The sequence below is a fragment of the Indicator indicator genome, chromosome 30, assembly GCF_027791375.1.
Source record: "Indicator indicator isolate 239-I01 chromosome 30, UM_Iind_1.1, whole genome shotgun sequence".
NCBI classification, from domain to species: domain Eukaryota; kingdom Metazoa; phylum Chordata; class Aves; order Piciformes; family Indicatoridae; genus Indicator; species Indicator indicator.
Window position 1 is genome coordinate 732,567 of NC_072039.1, and position 24,853 is coordinate 757,419.

The following is a 24,853-nucleotide window of genomic DNA, read 5'->3' on the forward strand; positions in this document are numbered from 1 at the left end:
ATACTTCAGAAAACAAGTCCCCAAGACACGTCTTGGAAATACTGCGTAGAGGGGAGGAGAGGCAGGGTCCTGGGTGGACACCCCGCGGGTCCGGGCTCATCCCCGGCGGCGCTTCGGGTTGCAGGCTCCCGGCTGCGGCGCAGCGCTGGCGGCTCCCCGGGCTCGGCGCGGGTCACCGGCGGGATGTTGTGGAAAATAAGATCCCGTTGCTATGTGCAAAAGCAGCGAGGTGTGGAGCATCACCAGGCTTGCAGGGGACACTGCAGAGGGAGGGAGAGAGCAGCAGAGTGAGCGGCAGGCAGGCCAGAGGGGAAGGCAGCACCACGGGAGGGGCTCTCTGGGGGCAGTGCAAAGCATTTGGAGGCATCACCTCCCACGTCACCCTGGTGTCCCTCAGTGGTCCAGAAGCCCTGCTTGGCCCCAAGCCCTCCCCCAGCAACCCCAAGGGGGAGGCAGTGGGAAAATACTTTCCCAGCCAGATGTTGCCACCCCCTCCCCAAAATAATAATGATTAAAAAGAGCCTGCCGGTGCCCAAGCTGCTGGAGAGATCATGCTGCACAGCTCAGCAGCACTGCCGAGAGCAGCCAGGCATGAGCAGGAGCTTGGGTGGGAGCAGGGCTGGGCACCGTGGTCATCACTGTCCCCCAGCACTGTTGTCACCTCTAGGGAAGGAGCTGAGCAGCCCCCACTGACACATCCATCCCACCCCAACAACCCTTCTCCGTCCCTCGGGGTGGGTTCCCAAGCTGGGGTCCCCCCTAGTCACTGGTGAGGTGGGGGGCCAGGAGCCATGGGTGACCTTGTGGGCTGGAGCACACAGCAAACATCGTGAGGTGGAGATAAGGAGACGCCAGGAGCCTCCTGTGACAGGTCACCAGGGACAGGCTGCAGCTATCAGGTGTTTGCTAACGTAATAAAAATGGTGGCTCGGCCTCAAGCGTTGCCAAAGGAACCAGGAGGTATTTGCCCCTTCCAGGTCTAAATAACATCATCTGATAAGAGATCTGCAGCTTTGGGCTGGGAGGGGACCAGGGACATCCTTCCAGCCTCTGTCCCCACCAACAGGACTGGGAGCAGCTGGGCTCTACCACAGACTGGGTTTGCAGGGTCTGGTGTGGGGGCTGTGTGGTGCAGAATTGCTGCTGAAGAAAGAAGCTTTGCTTTGAACAAAGATGCTTCTCCCCTTGCAGGGAGTGGGGGGCTGCTCAGGGAACAGCAGCTCAGCACCCTAGGTTCAGGGTTTCACGGGGGCTCCCTCCAGCAACAGCCACCCCTCACCCAGCAAACTATGCCCCCAAACCTGCAGCTGCCCTGGGGACCCAAGTGACCCTCCTGCCCTTTCTGGCCACCCCAGAGGTGTCCACAGCAGCCAGATATCCTCGTGGAGGATGTTCTGAGGCAAGGTCTCTGTGAGCCCCAGTCGGGGACAGAAATCCAAATCACCAAAAAGGCATTTGAGGAGGGAGCAGAGTTTACAGGGCCCCCACACTGCCTCTTCATTCACCTCTTGCTGTGAACCAGGCAACCACTGAGAGGAAGAGCAATGCTCAAAGATACATTTTCCACCTTTAGTTTGATGTTGAGTGGTTGGTAGGAAAAGAGGCCCCAGGGGCTGGCAGGTTGATCTGGAGGGAACACGGCCCCTGTGACTGCTCCTGCCCTGTGCAAGGGCAAAGGGGCCAGATCATGGCCCGGTAGCTGTTGATCATGTACGGGGGCTAACGGGGCTGCCTGCACCTGTGCACTTCAGCAGCCACGGGTCCCAGCTCCATCTCCCCCTCCTGAGCTGGGAGCCCTCCTCCCACTGTAATGAAAATGCAGATGCAGGATGGATGGGGGCAAACCGAGGGATCCCCAGCACCCTGGGCACTGCTGTGTCAAGGTAGGCTGATCGCAGCGGGGCCGGCCGGCCGCTATCTCCCTGCCAGGGAGATTTCCTGTGTGCCCAGGGCTGCTTCGGAGCAGCCCAGCATCAAAGGCAGCCCACGGTGGGGTTAATCGGGGGTTCGGGTGAGCGCACAGCAGATGGGCTGATAACGCCGCGCCGGGGAAGTGGCGCTGCCGAGGAGCGCGGCTGTGCCTGACCGACCCCTCCCGGCCCGCGGTGCACGGACACAGATAACTGGTCACCCCCAGCCCTACAAAGCATGGGAGCCTGACCCCAGCCGTGGGTGGGGATGTCCACCACCCCTTCCCAGCCACCCTAACCCCACAGGGAGCCCTTCGCCTGACTTCTCCCCTTTGCAGTCCCCCAGCTCCTTTCCTCTGCCCCCTGGGGGGTCTCCCAGCAGTCCCACCTCATATTTACTCTGTGGGCATTTCAGACATTTTTTCCTCTCCCCTGTCAAATCTTGGGAAGAAAGTTTATCTGAATGCAAGTTCAAGGCTCTCTTTTATTTATCTAGCGATCAATAAGGGCCACATATTTCCCACAGTCTCCAGAGGTGGCTTTCAGAAAGGGACCATTGTCTGAGGAAGGCCTCACACACCTGATCTGACCCAGGATAAGTCCAGCCTCACACCTGCACCAGCACTGGGAAGATGACAAAGGATTATGGGCTGGGGGAAGTTGGGGTGCATCAGAGCCTGGCCCTTCTGCTCAACTTCAACCAGGGCTGATTCACCCTGGACACAAAAGCATCAGACTCTGCTTGGTCCCAACCTTCTCAGTCCTATTTGAACCCCATCAGGATGCTCCCACGCTGATGAATCTGCCGCAGGGATGAGTATGGGGACAGCCAAGTCCTCACCCAGCACAGCCAGACCATCACCCAAATTCCCACCTCACTTGCCATCCGAGAACAGATTCTGTGGTGACCACGAAGGGGCTGGGATATGGTTCTCAGCACCCTGAGTCTCACCTTCAGCTCCTCCAGCCCCAGTTTGTTCAGGGGACAAACAGACAAACAGCCCTGTTCCACCTCCACACACCCTCCCCTGTGCACCCCTGGCCACGTCTGCCTGGCCATTACCTGCTTACTGGAAGACATATTGGTCAGCGTGCTGATGCTGCTGGTGTCCGTCACCACCATGGCCGAGGGGAAGCGGGAGGTGTGGGAGTACTGGGGGGGCTCCTGCTTGTGTGCATACACTGCAGAGAGGAGGGAGACAAGAGGCTGTCAAGGAAAGCCTACCCACAGCCCTCAAGCCAGGGCAGAGCAGGTCACAGGGGTGCTGTGTGGGGATGAACATCGTGGAGATGTGAATGAGCCACAGAGAGCAACCACCATCTGCCCTGTACCCCAGTCAGAGCCCCATGCTGGCTGGTACAAGAGGGGACGGGACAGAGGGGACAGCCAAGGGCAGGGGAGAGCAGGCAGAACCCAAGCTCGTCTTCCACCCGAACTCATTTCTGGGCGCTTCCCAGCCTCTTACTGTGCGAGTTCTGCAGCTGGGTGACGGTAGCCATGAAGGGCTGCTGCGGCATGTGGCTGGGGGACTGCTGCATCAGCTGCTGCTGGTGCGGGCTGTGGAGCTGCTGCGAGAACTGCACCGGCTGCAGCGCGGCCAGGCTGCCTGCCACGCTGTTGATGACAGGAACGCTCTGCGCCTGCGATGTGTTCAGACCTGCGAGGGGGAGACAGCGGCACGGGGAGGTCAGCGCCGGCTGTGCGCAGGGGGTCCCTTGCTCTGTCCCGGGAGGGGCACGGAGGGCAGCCGGGGTGCGGACTCACTCTGCGCGATCGCCATGACTCCCGACAGCGGCGTCATGATGAGGTTCTGGGACTGCTGCGGGTTGTGGTGGGATAAGCTGTGGATGTTGGTCAGGGTGCTGACCGGGGGCAGCCCGCCCCCCGAAACCGAGATCTGCCAAGGAGCAAGGCAGGACAGACACCATCAGAGACACATCCAAGAGGGCTGCTCAACCCCATCCCCTGCCCCCTGCAGTGAGGAGACTGGGATGGGAGGGGGAGGGGATGGCAGCGAAACAGCAAAGCCCCCTCCCAACAGGCAAACAGGCTGCAGCCTCACTGGGACACCTTTCTCCCACCACCCTGGGGTGGCAGACCCTGCCTGGAACACCTGAGCATCGTGTTAATAAGTAGCGAAGAAGCAGCAGCAGGGAAGGACTTTGCTGGCCCTGGCTCCCAGCTCCACCAGAGCATGGCACATCTCAAGACTTTGCCATTTTGTCCCCTAAGTCCAAGCTCCTGCCTTCGGGGACAGTTGAGGACACTCAACACTCATTAACTTCTAATCCTCAGAGTTGTAGGGTAAAGTGGGAAATATAAACATGGGAAATAAAAAAAAAAAAAAGGCAGAAAGCAGATAAAAAGGCCTCACAGTGATGCCCTCAGTCTCCACTCTTACAGATGAGTGGCACACTGGTGAGCAGAGGCGGGCACACTCTGCCAGTGCCAGCTCCTGGCACTCTGGGTCAGCGTTCAGGGATCAGACACACAAAGTCATTTGGAGCATGAAGAGAGGCCTGGAGCTGGTTCCCAGGACAAAGAGGGGGCTAAGTGCCTGATTTCTTTAATTGCTGCCCATTCTCCTAATCCCTCTCCTTAGCCTCGTGCACCCCAAAACTGCCACCCCTGTCAGAGCCACCGGTGCCACTCTCGGTGTGACATTTCTGGACACCAGCTTGAGCAGCTTGTTTGTTTTGCACATGTGAGCTGGAGATAGCCCCACTGCAACTGAAACAAATCCATCAATAAATTCCAAAGCCCGGGAGTGACTCACATTTCCTGATCCGGTATTTTCCACCCTCAGAGGCTCTCCAAGGCCAGGTTACGCCACACTCTGCTGCACAAGGCAAACAGCTCACGGCCAGTGCGTGCTGTGTGCCTGCAGCCTGGGCTCGTCCTACCGGGGGCTCAGTCACAGAAACCCACAGCCCAGCATGCTGGGGATGGAAGGGACCTCTGGAGCCCACCCAGTCCAACTCCCCTGCTAAAGCAGTTTGCCCAGGGTCACAATGGCCAGGAGGGTTTGGAATCTCTCCAGAGAAGACTCCACAACCTCTCTGGGCAGCCTGCTCCAGGGTTCCAGCAGCCTCACACCAGAGAGTCAAATGGAACCTTCTGTGTTCTAGTTTATTCCTGCTGCCCCTTGTCGTGTGACTGGCCACCACTGAGAACAACTCAGCCCCTCCTCGTGATCTCCACCCTTTAGATATTTGTATGCATTTATATAGACCCAAAGCTCTGCACTCAGAAGAAATCTTCTGGAGACTGCATGAGTGGAAAAGACCCTGCAGCCACAGGACCCTCAGGGGAGACCCTCGGGTACTACCACAGCTAAGGGCAGCACTGGAGCTTGAAGGAGTGAAGCGCCAAAGATCCTTCAGCCTCTGCAATGCTCTTCCCTGAATTGCCTTCAAATGCAGCCACTTCCTTGGCAGCTCCTGGATTCCTGTGGGGCACTGAGGGCCCTGTTTGCTTACTAGAAACCACAGCCTACAACGCAGTTTTATGAAATCCCTTGCAAGCTCTAGCTGGCCCTGCTGGAAGATCAGAGATAAGCTGGCAGAGCTGCATGCTGCCGAGGAGCTGTGCAGCAGGGAGAATCCAGCAGGGTTTCTGCTGGCACACTCCAGACCCACTGCAATCCAGTGCATTGCTTTTCCCAGTTCAATCCACTGCATTTCCATGCTGCCTCCTCCAGTGCTGCCTGGCCACTGTGAGATCCCTGTGCTCCAGCAAATCCACCCCTTCAACACAAAATCATGGAATGGGTTTGAAGGCACCTTCAAGACCATCCAGTTCCAACCCCCTGCCATGGGCAGGGAAACCTCCACCAGCCCAGATTGCTCAAGGCCTCATCCAGCCTGGTCTTGAACACCTCTAGGGAGGGCACATCCACAGCCTCCCTGGGCAACCTGTGCCAGTGTCTCCCCACTCTCACTGTCAAGAACTTCTTCCTAATCTCCAGTCTCAATCTCCCCTTGTCCAAACTAAAGTGGCAGGAGAGTGCTCTGCGACTGAGGTCTGCAGCATCTTGTCCTGGTGGACCCTTACCCCAGGCACTCACTGCTGGCTGCTGCTGCTGCCTTTATTCCTGACTCATTTTATGACTTCAAGGCTCAGGGTTACAGGGCTCAACACACCCCTGGGCAGAGCTGGGTGCGGAGGGAGCGTGCTGGCAGGGCTGGGTTTGCTCTGTACTGTTCCCCCTGCTTGGTGGGGGACATTTGGCTTTGCAGGGGCAGCAGCTGAGCCTAAGGGGCTGCAGAGAGACCCTCATGGAGAGCTGGAAGAAAAGGGAAGATGAAAGGGTGCCATAGCTGAGGGAGGGTGAGAGGAGCCCTCCACAGCCATCCAGCTTCACCAGGAGACCAACACAAGGGCCCAGGAGGGACAGCCCTCTGAAAATGGAAGTGAAAAGCAGGGCAGAGCAAGCTTGGCCCCGCTGCCCAGGGCCATGTTTGACTTTCGCTTTCAGCAATTGAGAGCCCTCCTCCCGGAAGGGCCAGGGCCACACACAGCCTCTGCCAGCCTGCTCCCGGCAGGGGCTGTGCTCTCATGCCCCATCCTGTCCATCCTTCCTCATTTCCAGTCCCAATCTCCCTTCTTCCAGCTCAAAGCCACTGTCCCTCATCCTAGCACTACAAGCCCTTGAAAGAAGTCCCTCCCCAGCTTTCTTGTAGCGTCCTTCTGTGTTCCTCTGTGACCGCTGAGATGCCCTGGGCGATGCCCTGGCACCAGGAGCTCGCTGCTTGCATGGAAAGCACTCCCACAGCAGGACTCCAAACTTGGGGGGGCTTAGGGAAAACTGATGGATGAGGATTTTATCGATGCCCAGGCCACTGGCAGGAGAAAGCAAACAGAGATCCACCCAGCAGTTAATCCTCAAGGCAGGCGATCAATAGGCAGCGGCTGGCAGTGGGCAGGGGCTGGCAGCTCTGCAGGCTGTGCTCACAGGGCACACCAGTGCCCACCGTGGCTGGGGGCTGCCTTTGAGGCGGGTGCTGGGGCAGTGCCCGCAGCCCAGCCCCACAATGTGCCATTGTTGAGCGCGGGCGGCGTGTGAAGCCCGGGGGAAGGTGTTTGCTCTGCCCTTATCTTATCAGCAGGCGGGCCAGGTGTACTCACCATCTTCCCCTCCGCAGACAGCAGGCCGTGGCTGGGGTCCAAGCTGCCCGGGGAGACCTGCTGCAGGACAGCCTGGCTGGTGGTGACCATGGCAGCGCTGCCGTGGTGGCTGATGGCCCCGGAGGACGCCACCTCACCACTCGCTGCCTGGCTGTACCGGACTCCTGCAAAACACCACCAGGGGTGGGCATAGAACCACAGTCACAGGATTGTTTGGGTTGGAAAAGGTCTCCAAGAGCATCCAGTCCAACCTTCAACCCCACACCACTGTGGCCACCAAACCATGGCCCCATGTGCCATGATCACACATTCCACAAACAAACAGCTCTGGGGGACAGTGACTCACTAATGGGTACCTTGGTGAAGGTGCCCCAGCTGTGCCAACCCCCTCTGAAAGCATCCCTGCAAAAGCAGAAAGCCTCCAGCTCTCCTTGGCTTCCTCAGCATGTGCAGCATGAGGATGCAAGCAGACATGCAAGCTTTCAAACAACATCTTGGGTGACAAGCAGGAGGAGCAGCACTGAATCCCATGCCCCCTCCTCCAGTGCTGGCTCCCAGCTTCTGCTCAACTCTATCTTCTGAAATTACAGCCATCAGATGGTGCTGAGGGATGCTGAGCACTCATGGTCTCAGAGGCCACAGACTGAAAAAGGACCTGCGCCCATCTGCATCTCCTGTGCTTTAACCTGCACCCAGCATGCAAATTCCTGTGATGTCCCCACAGCTCTTGGGTAGCAGCCTGGGAGCCCTGAGCTGCGGGGAATGACTGTGCCTCCTCCAGCTCATCCACCTGCTGTGAGGTTCGAGCTCTGAGCAGCTCTCCCTTTTCCCTCTGTCCGATTTCCCTCTCGACTCGCTCCCCACAAGTGTTTGGTTAACAGGAGGATGGAAGGACCAGACACACACAGCCCTGCAGCCCGCTCCTGCCTGGAGGGAGATCTGGCTTGGGCACGGCTCCTCTAGCTAAATATATTTAATTTGGCTAAAGCCCCCACACTGCTAACCATATGATCAGCCATGTGTCCTGGGAAGGCACCTACAGATCACAAATAATTAACTGAGGAAAACCCATGGGAAACAAAAGTGGCTTTCAGGGAGCTGCCTGGATGAATGCAGCCAAAAACCACCCAGCAGGAGGAGACCAGCACCACGCTGGGTTCACTGAACTGCCCTGGGTCCGAAGCACTAGGTGGGTGGATGGGCGAGTGGATGGATGGATGGACAGACAGCCTACAGCCCTCCTGGCAAAGAAAACCATGGTGGTGGAACCCCCCTTGCCAACTGAGAGCACCAAGAGCATCACCCACCCATGACTCCCAGCCACTGCACAGGGGCATTGAGGACAGCTCCCCAAAATGAACCCCAGCTGGAGAGGTTCAGCTTGTGGAGGTTGCTGGTGGCTTCTTAGCTGTCACAGAACAGTACAGACACCCCCAGCTACAAAACCCACCCAGGAAAAGGATCTCCCTCCTGGCATCTTAGAATCATAGAATCACTGAGTTGTTTCAGCTGGAAAAGCCCTTTGAGAACAATGAGTCCAACCATTCCCTAAGTCTGCCCAGGCTGGTGCCAAACCATGGCCCTCAGCTCCACATCTCTGCATCTTCTAAATACCTTCAGGAGTGGGGAACGCAGCCACCTCCCTGTGGAGCCTGTTCCAGTCTTTGGGAACCCATATGAGGAAGAAGTTTCTTCTCCTGTCCAACCTAGACTTCCCCTGGTGCAACTGGATGACACTTCCTTTCATCCTGTCACTTGTTCCCAGGAAAAAGAGACCAACAGCCACCTGGCTCCAGCCTCCTTTCAGGGAGTTGTAGAAAGCAGAGAAGTCTGCCTCACAGCGTCCTTCTCTCCAGACTAAATATCCCCAGTGCCCTCAGCTGCTCCTCATTTTGGGCTCCCCTCCTCCCAGGTGCCCATGGGGAAGAGCTGATGGAGGCTAGCTCAGCAGAAGATGCTCTAAGGGCTACTCTAAAAACATCTGAATCAAGAAAAAGGGCAAGAATGGCAACTGGAGTCCACAAGCTCCAGAAGCATCTTCCAAAGCACAGAAGGTACCTGCAGCCTCCACCCAAACCGCAGCAAAGTCACCTCTCAGTCGCCTCCGACTTTCCCTCCTCGGCTGGTTGAACACGTCCCACAGATAGGAATCTCCCCACCATGTCTGGTTCCTAATCATTTCCCAGCAAACCCCTTTTATCCCTGATAATCAAAGAATGTCCTCTGGCAGGTGGGTATTTGCCGGCCCGAGAGGAGTCCCTGCCACGGGCAGGGTAAACATTACCCAAGCAGGCCACAGGGGCTGCTGCACCACGGCTGCCCGGGATCCGGCAGCGCTGCGGGAACAATGGAGGGTGGATAAAAGGAAGCCCTTCTGCTGAGCCTGATCTCGGAGATAGAGGAGGAGCACAGGCGGCTCCTCTTGCAAGGAGTAGCAGAGTTTCTGCTCAATCTTCTGCCCCTTGGGTCCAGTGAAGCTTTCAGTAAGGTCCCAAAAGCCAGGTTTTCATCCCCGGAATCAGGCTGAGCCGACTGAGGATGACTGTTACTTGTGAGCCAAGGACCTCAGAGCCATGAAGTTGTCTTTAAAAACACATGGAATGGTAAAAAGCTGAGTTTTAAGCATTTCCCTGTGATCCCAACACCAAGACTTGCATTGTTTGAGGGACAACCACCCGTGCTGAGATCCTCTGATAGCCTGGTGACCAGGATCTGGGGGCTCTAGATAAAACCACTAAAGACTCCAAGTCTTGATGAAGATTAACAATGCCCAGGAGCGTGAGGTCAGGCTCTGGTACCACCATCCAGCCCCACCAAGGACCCCAGTCTCATGTGGGGAAGGGGCTGCATCCCCAAAGCTCACAGGCACCTGGGTCTGCCCACAAGCCACTGACTGGGTGGCTAAAAGCCTTCTGCCATGGCTGTCTGGCAGATCTTTAGGAAGGCATCAACTATCCCAGCTTTAGTTTTTCCCATTCCTAGAACAGGATGGGTGTCATTGTTACTGTGATGCCCTGGGAGCTGGGTGGGATTTGGGCAGATGAGGTAATTAGTGCTGGAAAGCAGCACAGGGCACGGCTGCTGGGGCTGTTGTCACTGCTGTGACAGAGGTCCCTGATGCTGCTGGGTACCCTTCCCCTGAGCTCCACATTCCCAGCCTAAAGCACCTCCTGGAGCAACAGCTGCCTTCAGGCTTTATCCCAGGCTGCCCCCAGGTGCACCTTACCTATCCTAAGCCACGTTGCCAGTCCCCCTTTTCCTGTCTTTGGACTCTGTCACAGCAGCAGGACCCCATTTTACCTGGCACTGGGACACAGTGTGCTGGCCCGGGGCAGGTAACCCATGCCCAGGCTTCCCAGGGCACCAGCTTCCAGCAAATCCTCCTTGGCATACTCTGCCATCGTGCCAGGCCCCAGGAGCCAGCCCATCCCTTGGCACCCCAGCCCCTCACACCTGCCATGGGACCCCCCCATGGGACCCCACCAGCCAGGGTGGATGCAAGGGATGGCTCTGATGGCTGGCACCAGGGCATGGAGGTGTCCTGCTGGAGCAAGCAGGGACTCCACGGCCGAGGTTTATGAGCAGGGCTCAGACAACCATTGAAGCCCAATGTGATTGTTTTCCTGCTGCTCTCCTAGGGTGGAAGCAACCCCTGTGCAAAGGGTTTTGTTCCCCAGCCTCTCCATGCAGCTGCCCAAGAGAGGAGCCTGGATGGGGATCCCCAGGAGTGGGCCTGGCCATGGACTGCCCTTGTTAAGGCTTTTTTGTTGTTTTTTACTGGAGCTGGAGCCATAACATAAAAATCTGTTTATGGGACCCAGCTATTGTGTGGTCCCCGAGCTGCACTGCCCTGAAAGGGTTTACTGCTTTCCCATGCTCCCAGACAAGCTGCAGGGTCCAGCTCCTGCAGCCTTAACCCTGTGCTTCAGCCCATGGGGATGGGGGTGTGACAGCCCCCAGGCTCCCCAGGGAACAGCCTGGCTGGCAGGGGTCCAGTGCATCTCCAGCACCCTGCCAGAGCTGTGCTCCTGAGCTAGGGGTTTTGGAGAGAGAGCATTGGAGAGGCTGAGGGCAGCAATTGATAACTTTGCTGCTTTCATGCCGGCTTGTGCCACTTTCTGGCCATGCTGGGTTTTGCTGATGGGAGAGCAGTGAAAGAAGAGCAGAAAATAAACCCTCCCAGTTTCTGCCTTTAAATCCTTCAGTTTCAATCCTGCCTCTTCGGTGAGCAAAAGAAAGGAAGCAGCTTCATCCTCCTCTGCTGGGAGTCAGGTCAAGGCGTTAAACTGTACTTTTGAAGCACTCTCTGTACTTTTCAATGTTCTTCCCATGCAGCAGGAACATCTCACAGCACACCCTGACCCCCTCCTCCAGCAGCAGCCATCACTTGCCCCAGCACCAGGCTGTGCTTTTGCCTGGAGCTTCAGAAACATCCTGCAAGCCACCAGAGATGCCCAACCCCGAAACAGAGCCAACCATGCCATGCTCCTGGGCACCAAGAATTCCATCAGCCCCAAGAATTCAGCCATGGCTCTGCCCCAGCCCACAAGGATGCAGCCACCAGCATGGACCAGGAACCCAGCAGTGGGGTGAGCAAGGCCAAGTGTCACTTTTGGGGTCATGCTGCACCTACTGACATCATGGAAGCAGCTAGCTGGGTGCTGGGACCTTAACACCCTAAGGCAGGCCCAGAAAGCACCCAGAGCTGCTCTGGCTTTGGGGCTGCCACTCAAATTGTCCCTAAAGTGTTAATCTTGCTAAGTTACAGAGGTGCACAGTTTATATCCATTATAAACCTGTTTATGGGGGCTGGACCCTCCCATTCTGCTGCTGCCATAAAGTTCTAATTACCCCCCATAAAAGCAGGAAAAGCTCCTAACAGCACACTGTACCCACCAAGCCCCACAGTGCCCCACAACAGTAAAATATTACAGCTGCTGGCACGGGGTCCACAAGCAGGACCAGTACAAACCCTAGCAACAATGTGCCAGAACCAGTTAGAAGCTGGAGAACCTCTGGACCGAGGGCTCCTCTTTAAAAGCTAAATCACTTAAATTGCCCTTTGGGTTTAGGGAGAATCTCAGGGGTGGGACTGGGATATTTTTATGTTTGTTATCTCCAGCTCTGGAGATATCTAAAAATGCAGATAAAAGATTGTCCTCTCGTGTGTGTGTGCAGGGGACTGCTCTGACTGAGCAGAGAGCCATACGATGGTTTGGGTTGGAAGGAACCTGAAAGATAGATTTGGGCTGGAGATGAGGAAGAAATTCTGGACAGTGAGAGTGGGGAGACACTGGAACAGGTTACCCAGGGAGGTTGTGGATGTTCCCCTCCCTGGAGGTATTCAAGGCCAGGCTGGATGAGACCTTGAGCAACCTGGGATGGTGGAGGTGTCCCTGCCCACAGCAGGGGTTTGGAACTGGATGGTCTTGAAGGTCCCTTCCAACCCATTCTGTGAATCTATGATCCTACAGTGTAGGAACCAGTGGGACAAATGTTTGGACACCTCAAATACCTTTGGGAACAGGACCCCCTGGGATGGGCTGGAGGTGATGCTGTGGCACCCCCACCCCAGGGCTTTGCGGGGTCTGCTGGGCGCCGGCCGGCCCTTTGTATGCAGGGTGAGAGGCTGGGGATGGCTGGCAGGCAGGGTGTGTGTCACTTAATCCCATCAATGCTCTGATTGTCTTCGGGGCTCTTGAAGATAAAAATGGCATAAGCCAGAGTCTACTGCATGGCACCGAGATAAAGCCCTGAGTGACCTTCAAATCAAACAGGGAACCAAGATCACTGATAATGCCCCATGGGAAGGGAAAAGTCCAGAGGCTGCGAGAAGCCTCTGAGATAGACAGGCTGAAGTATTTACCTCCAAATAGTTAAACCCTGCAGCTCGAGGCCTGGCAGATGGGTCTGCAAGAAGAGGCCAGGAGGATGTTTGACTTTTACAGCTCTTATCCCTGCCCAGCCTCATTACAGCCTTTCGCAAGAGCCCATTGAGGTCCTGAAGAGCCAACAGCTCCTGATCCTCCTTTGTCTGTGGGCACGGGAGGGATCCTGCAGCCGCCCCACGCCGCCAGACCCATGGCTTCCTGCCGGGGGCCGTGTCGGGGGGCCGGGGCCGGGGCGGGACACGGGCGGTGTCCCTGCGCTGTCATTAAGCTGTTAAGGCATTGAGCGCTCCAGACGCCGCCGCGCGCCGTGCAAGGGCAGTTCAAATCCCAGCATGGCCAGCCCGGGATGGGGTCAGCCAGGCACTGGGGCCATGCCCTCCAGCACTGCCCCGCGCCCTGCTGAGGCACCGTGTCCCCAAACACAGAATCAATCACAGAATCATTTCAGTTGGGAAAGACCTCTGAGATGATTGAGTCCAGCATCTCTTGGAGGAGGTTTAAGCAGCGATGATTTGGGAGCTGCAAGCCTGCCAGACCCAGCTTGGTCCAAGTGACCCTGAAGTGATGAAGGCTGAGCTCCACCTCTGTCCATCACCCCCAAACCATCCCTAAAACCCCACACTGGCCCTCGCCATGCCTGCACCCTCCTCATCAGCAAGGTCAATGGATACAAGCTCCATCCACCAAAAAATTCCCACAACCAAGCCCTCCTGACCCCTCTGGAGGGGTCCTCCACCAGCACTGTGGCCATCACTCCTGCCCTGCTCAAAAGCCCCTCCAAACGGGCTGTCATCAGCCCTAGAGCCACGGCCAGCTCCTGCTGGCCACTGCTCTGAGAGGAAAATAAAGGTTGGGGGCTTAAGAGCCCCCAGCCCCCTCCAGCCCTGAGATAAATGCCCCTGGGTACAGTAATTGCCATCCCCTAATAGAAGGAGACAAAGGATCTGGGGGGTGCTGCATGCGCGGGGGCACATCAAAGGCAGCGGGGGCCGTTCAAAACTCCACTTTAATTGTCCATTAAGCATGCACAGGGAGGGGGGACAACGCCATGACAACGCGGGCTCCATGCTGGTGGGGCATTGTGAGCCCCTCCGGCGACACTGGAAACAGCTGATTCTGCTGACAATGTGCTTGTAGGGCACCTTGTAAGCAATCAGCCGGTGACAGGAGGGCAAACGTCCTCCCTGTCCCCACCATTGTGTGGGGCATTCCTGGGGCAGGGTCACATTCTGGTCACCGCCAGCCAGCCCTGAGGGGAGAGCGGTACTCGGGAGCTGGGATGGATGCTGACTGACCCTGCTAGGGCTTGGAGCTTGGGATGGACGCTGCCTGTTCCCCCTAAGGCTAGGAGCTGGGTCAGATGCTGCCTGTTCCTCCCGTGGCTGGGAGCTGAACTGGATGCTGGTATCCCTCCTGGCTTGGATGCTGGTGTCCTTCCCAGGCCTGGAGCTGAGTTGGATACTCTGCACCCACATGGGGCCGGTGCATCCTTCAGGTACCATTTTGGGGGCTGCCCTCACTTGCTACCACCCCAGGACTGGTGCCCAGCCCCACTGACACTGTTCCTAGCTCCCAGGTTCCTCTCTCCAGGCACTTTGCCCTTCCCGCGGGGCCTCTCTGCCACATGTGGTTATTTTAATTTGCCTTTGTAACGAGCTGGGTGTAACGAGCCAGGCAGGGTCATTTCCAAGAGGTGGCTGGTTTTAGCCTCCCTGGTCAGGCTGTGCCAGTGCCACTGCTGTGGCTGAGGGGCAATGTGGGGCACTTGGGGTGCAGCCCTCATGCTCCCACTCCTGTGTGCTGGGGGCTGGTGTGCTGGCTGCAGAGGGCAGGCCAGAGGACAATGGAGATTGTTCTCCTGACAGTGCCTCCTGCCCCATGCCGAGCCACCCCCCTGCCCTGATTATCCTCCCCCAGTGTGCAGTCCCCTCCCCTCAGTGTTATCTCTTGCTTAAATCCCCCAGGAGTTTTTGGCAGGTCTGCTCCTCACTATGCACAGTGAGGCCAGAGCATGGTGTGGAGAGGTGGAGGTTGGAGTGAATCCTGCACACTCCCAAGCAGCTTTCTTAATCCACCTCCTTCTGCTCCAGTGTAGCACCTTGCACCCAGCCCAGTCCAGCTCCAGCCCTGCAGTGAAGCCAGGACACTGCCACAGCTCCCTGTAAGTTTCACAGCATCATCTGCGCATACCCTACCTAAAACCAGTGCTCACCAGTGGGCTACATCCCAAGGCCCCAGCATGAATATATCAGGCGTAGGGCAGCCCACCTCTCCGCCCTGCTAGGCACAGCCTTCCCCAGCCCACACTGGAACTCCACTGAATGGAGGAAATTCTATTTACCCTCACCAGGACAGAAACCCAGCCCCTACCATGTGGTTTGTCCAACCATAACATCACAGTGGCAGCACTTGCTCCTCTCTGCACCAGCACAACCCTCTGAAGCTGAGGCAAGGACCAGGGTGACCATCTTCTTCCTCTTCAAGCCTGTCCATGCACAGCCCCGTGGGCTCAGCACCCTTTCTCCGGCAGAAGCAGGAGCTGGCAATTCAACCACTCCACCAACAGAGCTCCCTCAGCAGGGCCTTACCTGGCATCTTGCTGGGCGGTGAGGTGCTGGGCTGGTTGTGGTGGGGGGAGCCGTGGGAGAGCAGCAGGTTCATGGTGTGTGGGGGCTGCCCCGAGCTGTAGGCGTCCATGGCCAGCTTCTGGCGGAAGGCCTCCTCCTTGCGCCGGTTGGCAAACCAGTTGTAGACGCGGACCTCGGTCACCAGGTTGGAGCCCAGCCCATGGGCCTTGGAGGGGGACACCCCTCGCTGCAAGCACTCGGCCCTGCGTGTGGAAGGGGACACGTTGGAGCAAGGCTGCTGCTGGGGGGGCTTCTGCAGGGCAGGCAGGTTTGGGGGTGTCTCAGCCCTTCCTAAAAGCCTGCCCCTCCTTTCCAGCTACACCCAGGCTGTAAAAGCCACCCCCAACCTCTCTGGCATCGCTGTCATGCTGCAGCATCCCTGAGGCATTGCTGCAGCATCCTTGCAACATCCCCATGGCATCCTAGCAGCTTCCCTGAACCATGCCCATTGCATCCCTGCAACAGCCCCACGACAGCCCCACGACATCCTGACCCCAGCACGGAGCTCTCTCAGCCCCAGACATCACCCAGGTGGGGAAGTCAAGGCACAAAGAGGCCAGGCAGCTCCTCCAGGCTGTGCCACAAGCCAGTGGCTGGAGGCGGGAGCCAGGAGCCATTTGGCGAGGACAGGCTGCGGGTGGGCAGCGCAGGGCAGCCCTTACCTGTTGCACTCCTCCACCAGCGCCTCACGCTCCTCCTTGCTGGGGTTCTTCTGGCGGTCGTAGGCTTGGTAGAGGATCTGCTGGGAGGCTGGCCCCCACTTGAACCGATTGCGCCGCATCTTCTTGCTGGGCGTTTCGGAGCAGGCCTCCTCGAGCTGGGCAGCCCCTTGGGTCTGCTGATTGAACTCTGGAAAGAGAAACAGCAGCTGATCCTGACTGCCTTTGTCTGTCATAGTTCCACAACCCTGGACTGTCTGGTTGAACTCTGAAAGAGAAAGGAGCAGAGGTGAGCTGGCCTGTAGCTGCCGCTCGCAGCCACCATCCCCACGCCGAGGGGTCCACCCCGCAGCACCCCCAGCCCCACTGGCCCTGACACAAAAGACACTTTCCAGCAATCCTAGTTGTTCCTTTTAGGTTTCTACTTTGTCACCAGCAGGCAAACTTTACCTTGCTGGGGCAGCTTAGCTAAGCTTCTGTCTCAGATTTGTCTTACTTCTAGGCTGATGGTTAGTTGATGGTCTTAGAGGTCCTTTCCCAACCAAAATGATTCTATAAATCCATGAACCTCTAAATCAGGTGCTCCCTGCCACCCAGCCCAGGGCAGGGACCAGCCTTGGATGCTGCTGTGGGAGTTATCAGCATGCCCTGGGACAGTGTTCAGCAGGGAGCCATGTGCAGGACATGCAAGCTCATGGCAGGGGCTCTCACAGCTGCACTTGCTGTGGGAAGGGCTTTGCAGAGCCTGCCCAGAAGGTGCCTCCCCCAGAGCTCCCCTCCTGCTCCTGCTCCTGTCCCAGTGCCATGGATGTCAACCCTGTGCCCGGGGCACACAGGCACCAGAGGTGACCTTCCCCAGCAGCCAGCCTCGGACCCAGCACTTGTCAGCACGGCAGTAAAGGGAGATTAATGAGAGGGTTTTATTATTCCCAGCCTTGCAGGGGAATTCTCCCTCTTCTTCTAATGGCTTTTCCTCCTGTGAGGAGGGGGGGAACGCAGGCCAAGGCTGGAATAGGCTCTGTTTGCTCTAACATCTCAAGGTGTGTTTTCAAAGCAATGGTATTTGGTGCTAAACCTTGTTCTGTGCTTCCTGCCCGCTGGATATTGCATCCTCTAGGAGGAGGGGGGCAGAGCCCTTTCAAGGAGGGGGTGGCAGTGCCCCGACCTGCAGCTCAACCAAAAATGAGGCTGCTTTAGGGAATGTGGGACACAGACAGGGCTGGTGTCGTTGGGAGAGGGGCACAGAAGAAATATTCTGTGTACTTGGCCAAAATCATCTGAATTTAGAATCACAGAATCGTTTGGGTTGGAAAAGCCCTTCAAGATCATCAAGTCCAACCATGAGCCCTACCCTACCGAGTCCACCACTGAACCATACCCCAAGTACCACATCCATGTGGCTTTCAAACACCCCCAGGCATGGTGACTCCACCACCTCCCTGGGCAGCCTGGTCCAGCAAAAAAATTTTTCCTAATGTCCAGCCTAAACCTCCCCAAAAGACAGCAGAGGCTGCCCCAAGACCCTGCTACAGACAGGAGCAGTTGACGGGAGTTTTCTCTTCTTTCTCTTTCCTCTTTCTGCAAGTTGCAGAACCAAAGAACCACACAATGGGTTGGGTTGGGTTGGGTTGGGTTGGGTTGGAAGGGACCTTAAGGATCATCAGTTCCAACCCCCTGCCAGGGGCAGGGACACCTCCTACTAGACAAAAAAGAGAAAAAAAGAAAGAAGAGCAGTCCCAAAGAAAAGGGAGCAGAGGTGGAGAAGGCATCAAATGGATCTCACGGTGTGCAATCATTAATTGCTTCTCCAGCTCTAATGAGTGCAAACAAACACCCAGGAGCTCAGCTCTGGCTGGGCAGGGGAGAACTTGCACGGCATCACTGGGACCAATCTCCCTCCACCTTAAAATCATTTCACTTGTAAAATTATTTTGGGGATGCTGGGGAGTGCCAGGGGAGGGGGTGGTGGAGCTACTCCTTGCCCAGCTCTAGCTGTGCCCAGAGGGGACGCGGGGACCCCCCTCTCCCTCCTGCCAGTCCCAAAGGGCAGTGCTGGTGCAGGTACTTACGCCGGAGGATCTCCCGCTGCTTGCGGACGTACCACGTGTAGAGGGCAGCTCTCTTCTGCGTCTTCATGGGGGTGCCCTTGTTAAGGTGCTGCGAGAGGTGTGACTGGTTGAGGCCGGTGACATCCACCACCTCCCGCTGCGGGATGTTGTGCTGCTGCATGTACCCCTTGATCATCTTCGCCGCCCGCCACGGGTCCTCGCTGCAGGGGAGGGAAACGAAGGCTTAATCTCTGCCACTGGGGAAAAGCTCCCCTGTGCTGGAAAACCCTTCCCATGCTGGAAAACCACTACTGTTATTCCAAACCCTGCTTGAGAGGGGCACCAGATCCTTTGATACTTCCCCAGCTGCCATCTCAGGCCCCAGAACCACCCCAGGAAGCAGGGCTGGAGGCTCAGGGACTCACAGGGTGCAGCAGCCACCTCAGGGATGCCCACCAGGCTGTTTGCCCAGGGAGAGAGAAAGAAAGAAAGAGAATCTTGGTGTCCTGACAGGGCACACTGAAGTCCCTTAACGATGGTAAAGCAGCTCCAGATCCTTCAAGGAGAAATGGATTTCTTTTTTTTTTCCTCCCCCCCCCCTTTTTTTTTTTTTTGTTTTTCTTTTTCTTTTTTTTTCCTCTTATTTTCCCCTTTCCTTTATTTTATTTTATTTTTCCTCTCCTTTCCTTTCCTTTCCTTTCCTTTCCTTTCCTTTCCTTTCCTTTCCTTTCCTTTCCTTTCCTTTCCTTTCCTTTCCTTTCCTTTCCTTTCCTTTCCTTTCCTTTCCTTTCTCCTTTCCTTTCTCCTTTTCTTTCCTTTCCTTTCCCCTTCCCCCCCTTCCCTTTTTCTTTTCTTTTTTTTCCTTTTTTCTTTTTTCTCTTTTCTGGCACACACACCACAGGACACACAGACACATCCATATGGATACAGAGAGCTCAGATGGATAAAGACAAAGCTCTCTGGAGCTGCCCAGGATGTTTCCCCTGCGCCTGCTCGTGGGTGCAGTACCCGCACTGGGACACTGGCTAGCAGAGACCTCCACATGGCCACCTAACCTCACCTGCCACACTCACTACTTTTTCTGCTCCCTCCCATTCCCACACGGATAAATACCTACAAAATCTCAATGTTCATTCCAGAGAGCCCCTATGGCCAGGCTGCCCCCGCAGCGAAAGGCATGGGCAGGAGGTACACAAGGGACTGGGAAGTGAAAGTCAAACCTGGCACAAACCAGGCCCTGAATGGAAAAACCAAAACCAACACCCAAACCTCTCTACCACTGTTACTCATTCTGGAATATTTTTGTATTCAAGAGGGGTTATAGTCAGGAATTTTTATATTTAAGTATTTTTATATTCAAGAATCTTTATATTCAAGGATTTTTATATTTATTTAAGGATTTTTATATTTAAGAATTTTTATATTCAAGGATTTTTATATATTTGGAATTTGGCTCCTTCAGGATGCAGGTGTAAAAGAACCCTCCCCTAAACCCACATTGCTTTGGTGTCCTTGGGGGACCTGACACCAGTCCAGGGAATAAAGAAAATGAGGGAATACAGAAAATTGGGGAAATAAAGAAAACTGGGGAAATAAATAAAATGACAGCCAAACATCCAAATGCTGTCTGTGCTCTTCAGCTCTAAGGCAAGCACAACACCACACAGGGCAGTGCTTCTTCCCTGTATCCCAGATCCTGGATTCACGCTGACTAGAAGGAAAGGTTACAGCGCTCAACACGTCGGTGCAGAGCTTGCCCCGGTCACAGTCCTGCACCCAGATAATGCCATCCCCCCTAATCCCTGCCCTGCCTTCCCACTGCATTACTTATTTTGGATCCTTCAACTTGTCACAGGAGAAACAAAAACTCCAAATGGGTTTCTTACTTTGTGTCCCGAAGGCAGCAGGCAAACAAAGCAGGTTGGATCCAGAGCAAAAGTACCGAGCAGGGGCAGCCTGTGGATGCAGCAGGGGATTTGCCGCCCCGGCATGGAGGGCACGGAGCTGTTCTAGTTGTCCCTGTGCCCACTGCAGCATCCTCACTGTATGCTATAAGGTGATGCTGGCATGGTGTGCAGCTGTCTGTATGCACAGCCGCACAGATTCCAGTCCACCCAGCAGCCCAGAGCCCAGACTGGGTTGGGCATGGTGCAGCCAGAAAGCTCCCTCCAGTCCCCAAACTGCTTGACACCATGCACCAGGCCATCAGCCCACCCAAACGTGGGAGCCAACGGGATGGCACCAGGAGCTGGCGGGGACAGCTGCGGCAGAGAGGGTTTCAGGGCTCTCAGGTCTTCGTGCTGACCCAGGAAAAGGTAGGAGCCACCAAGAAGGATGTTCAGAAAATGTTCTTCCTTCAGCTCTGTTCCACAGGCTCCTTCCTGGCAAAGCAGGGCACAGCCCGCCAGCCGCCGTGCCCAAGCTGAGGGGCTCGCACGGCTCTTTGTCACCAGCATTTCATGTCACTAACTGATCCTGCTAATTACTGATTAATAATAAGTTAATGGATCAGATCTCATTATCATTTCTAACAGCAGTGTGGTTCACAACCAAGCCCAAGGCAGCATTTGCCCAGAGTTAAACCCTGAGCCAGAGCACTTGGAAAGCATCAAACAAGCGACTAGGGGCTACAGATCTCTGAACTGAAATAAAACTTGGCAGCGTTTTGGCTGGAAAAAGTAAGTGAGAATTAGGGGGGGTCGGGGGGGAAGTCCCCGAGTTCCCCTCCATTTTATTATTTTCAGCAAGGTTTCACCTTGTTATTTCCAGCCTTTGTCACACTTTCACTTTCGAAACAATTATTCCTTGATTTGTAATTTTCTTTACAAATCAAGTTGACCGTATTCAAAAGGGTTAAACAACCTGAAACCAAACCCAAACATTTTGTTTCATGTTAAACAAAATGTTTGGACTTGACCCAAAATGAAACCTTTGAGTGTTTGTTTGGCTTTTTTTTTTTCTTTCTACCTTTTTTTTTTCCCTTTCTTTTTTGGTTAACCTAAAAAATTGGAGAGGGAAAACCTTTTGATTCAACACAAGACCATTTTTTTCTGTCACCAAAAAAAAAACAACCATGAATTGTTCAATCTTCACTAGGACTTTATATACAAAAAAAAAAATCTCAACCCAACCCAGGAGGGCTTTGTAACACTGGAAAACCACTTTATAACCCTGGCTCTGCAGTTCCTCTCCACCAAAATGAAGCAAAAGGTTTTTTCCCTTGCACAAAATTAACCCAGATGAAGCCCAGACACTCAACGTGCCGTTTCCCGCTCCAGCCTCATGTACAAACTGGGGCCAAAGCCTCTCCATCTCCCCACAGACTGATTCCCAGACCTATTCACCCCTTTTGCCAGCCCTGAAAACAGGTAAATGCACTCCACATCCTTGGAGAAATATGCCAAGAATTTCTACAAACGGATTATGAACCCAACTCCCTGCAGAACTCATCTCTCCAAGCTGCATCTGTCCTGCACACAGGGAGCTGGCGGTGCCACCGCTCCCCATGCCTCTGCCACAGGCTTCGGGGCACCTCCAGCCACGGGTGGCTTTCCCACGGTTTCTAGTGGGCCCACGGGATCTGGGTGCTCCTGGGGTACACAGTTTGCCCAAGCAGGGTCTAAGCAAGTCCGAGAGGGTGGGACAGGGGAGGGAAGGAGGAAACCACCTCAGAGCCTGCCCAGGAGCTAGGCTTGGTGAGAAGCTGCTGTGCCACCACCAATGTGACACTCGTCCCTGGCCCACCCACACCAGCTGAAGCCCTTTAGGTGCCACAAATGGGCCCAAGAGAAGGTGCTGCTTGCCAAGAGGTCATGCCCAGGGCAAACTGCTTGGGGCTGTGGCACCTTGATGGGTAACTCCTGCCCACTGCAGGGGTGGGTGACCAAGCCTGCACCATGGTCACAAAAAGAGGTGGGCACAGGGACACAGGAACAACCCAAGCTTGAGACAGTCCTGAGATCAGGATGCTGGCACCGGAGGAGTGGGAGCAGAAGGGGTTTAGCCCCCGTGTGTGGCTGCCATAAATGGTTCCCAACTGCCATGCTCGGCTCCTTCTCCAAGTACAAAGGCCTCTCTCAGAGCAAACACCAACTCTTTGCAAAGGCTCCTCAGTGACATGTGCCTGCTCTTGTTTGCACCAAAGGCAAACTTTGCACAGAAACACCTGTGGGAGAGCAGCAAGCCCAGGGCTGAGTTTTCTCTGCACCCCCACCCCGGGCACCCCCAGGGATGGGTGCAGCCAGGAACTGGGGACAGGCAGGAACACCCAGAAGCACAGGGCAGGGTGCTAGACAGGAAGGGGGGAACCCAGCAGAAAAGGCCTGCAACATTTTCTCCCTCACACGGAACCTTTTCAGCATCCAGTGTGCCCTAGCTGAGTCCCTTGGCAGGAATGGGTGCCACTGTCCAGCCTAGACCCCAAAAGGCATCATCTGCCCTGCCGGTACTGGGGCTGAGCACTGGGCACACTGCACCAACCATGGCAATGTCCCTGTCCCCAGCCGAGCCCGGCACGCTGCACCATGCTTGTGTCCTACAGCCAGCCCGCAGCATGCCACACCAATCACGGCAACCTCCCCGTTCCCAGCCGAGCCCTGGCACCCCACTACCTAGGCACTGGGCTGTTGGGGGACAAGATCTGGGGTTGCCCCTGGGTTCCATGAGCTGGCAGAAGGTACAGGCACACATGAGCCCGGCGGCCAGGATCGGTGCCACGCTCAGGGTGCTGCTGAGGCATTAAGACAGGTATGAAAACTGCAGGGTAAGGTAGGGGGGATCCACACACTGAGATTCCCGTGGGGATCTCCACGCGCTTGCACCAGCCACGATCGCCGCGGTGTCCCCGGCTGCGGGAGAGGCAGCGGCAGTCCCTACCCCGAGGCACGGAGGGCAGCCGATGCCGTCTGTGCCCCGCCGGTGTCCGCCGAGCCCCTCGGACGGCCCCGCTCCAGCGGCGCGGCACTGCCGGGATCGGCATAGCTCAGTACGGCTCGGCACGGAGCCGCATCCCCGGGAGGGGCAGGAGCCCAAGCCGCCGCCTTTGGGGGTTTCCTCCTTCCCCCCTCCCCAGCTCGTTTACAACCTGGGCAATGAATAACCCCCGCCCCACTCGCCCTCGCCGCGGCCTTTTGTGTATCTTTCTGTTGATGATTTATAGAAATAAATTAATAACACCCCGGCCTCCACGTGTTGCAGTTTATGTTTTATCAACCGGCGCGGACGGATGGAGCCGGTGGCCGGTCAGAGCCTTCCCGGCCCCGCTACCCCCGGGGTACCCCCGGTCCCGCCGTGACGGCCGGGCTGGTAGCGCTCGATGGGGCTAGAGGACGCGGCCGGCGAGCTCCGACCAGCCCTGCCCCGGCCCCCCTCCCTGCCCCGGTCCCCTCAGCAGCGGGGTTCCAGCTCCACCGGCTCATTGGGACTACAGCACAGCCCCACCGGGCCGGGACCCGCACACCGGGCAGGGAGCACCAGGATTGACCACTGGGTAGGGGGGATCACCGAGATCTACCACCAGGATTGACCACGGGGCGGGCAGGGAGCACCGGGACCCGGCACAGGGCAGCGCACACCCTGCAGGGAGCACCAGGAGTAACCATGGGGCAGGCAGGGAGCACTGGGACCGGTCACCGGGAAGCAACCAGCAGGCAGAGTACATCGGGATGGACCACAAGGCAGATAGGGAGCACCGGGACCCGACACCGGGCAGCGCACACCGGGTGGGACACACCGGGAACGACCGCAGGGCAGCGGGCACCGGCCGTCGGACCGAGAGGCTTCAGACAGACACCGGTGCGCTGCGGGGTGTGCCCCGTACCCATCCGGTCCTGTCCCAGTCCCCGCCGGTACCTGATCATCCTGTCCACCTCGGCCCGCTGCTCCACGGCCTCTTCTGTGTTGAGCGCCTGCAGCTCCCGGAGGATTTGCGGCGTGTCGAAGTCGTCACCGTCCTCCGAGCCCTCGTCGCCAGAGAGTTTGCCCTTGCCATGCCCGTTGGCCAGCGGCGGGAAGGTGGCTTTGCCGTCGGGCTGCCCTCCGGGGGAGAGCGGCAGGTTCTCCAGCTTCACCCCAAACCCGGCGGTGGGCACCATGTCCTCCAAAGCTCGGATCAGCCCTTCTTTGGTGACTCCGGAGCTGAGCAGGGCACCCAGGAGCTCCCGTTGCAGGGCGCTCAGCTGGGACACCATCCTCCCGGGGCCGGCGGCTCGCCCCGCCGCTCGCCCCGCGCCTCCCGCCCGCCCCGGGCCTCCTGCCGCTCCGCCCCGGGCCGCCGGGCTGCTGCGGGCCGCGGGCCGCCCTCTACCAAGCCATGACCGCCACCATTAGGCAATATACCTTATGCAAATCAGCACCGGGAGGCCTCTCCTCCGGCCGCCGCCCGGGCCCCCGCGCTCCCGCCCCGGCCCGGCCCTTATCGCCCGCGCTGGGGCGGACTTTGCCCCGCGGTCTCCGGGAGGCCCTGGAGGAGCGGGAGGGAGAGACGAGGGCAGCGGTGAGGTGGGACGGGACGGTGGCTCCGAGAGCTGGAGCCCCCCCCGGTTGCCGTCGAGGTGGGGAGAGGAGGGAGCTCGGGGCGCGGTCCCGGTGCC

The 24,853-nt window shown here is 56.9% G+C and overlaps 1 protein-coding gene across 2 annotated transcripts; it reads right to left on the minus strand.

Moving 5' to 3' along the window:
• Window positions 1-239: 239 nt before the first annotated feature.
• On the minus strand, window positions 240-24,451 carry HNF1B (HNF1 homeobox B). Of its 2 annotated transcripts, none has more exons than XM_054394202.1 (9): window positions 24,114-24,451; window positions 18,285-18,484; window positions 16,219-16,405; window positions 15,518-15,759; window positions 7,039-7,202; window positions 3,676-3,808; window positions 3,377-3,568; window positions 2,974-3,092; window positions 240-260 (listed from the first exon to the last, which is right to left on the minus strand). In XM_054394202.1, the coding sequence occupies exons 1-9, from the start codon at window positions 24,449-24,451 to the stop codon at window positions 240-242; spliced, it is 1,596 nt and encodes a 531-aa protein (XP_054250177.1). The 2 variants fall into 2 exon arrangements, with proteins under 2 accessions (XP_054250177.1, XP_054250176.1); XM_054394201.1 differs by having other exon boundaries at window positions 16,219-16,483.
• Window positions 24,452-24,853: the final 402 nt, after the last annotated feature.

Coding starts and splice junctions, on each gene's coding strand:
- HNF1B (XM_054394201.1), bottom strand. CDS start 24,451: ATGGTGTCCCAGCTGAGCGCCCTGCAACGGGAGCTCCTGGGTGCCCTG. Junction 7,203..15,517: donor ACCGCCCAGCAAGATGCCAG/GTAAGGCCCTGC, acceptor GGTGTTTTGCAG/GAGTCCGGTACAGCCAGGCA. Junction 3,569..3,675: donor AGTCATGGCGATCGCGCAGA/GTGAGTCCGCAC, acceptor TCCCCCTCGCAG/GTCTGAACACATCGCAGGCG.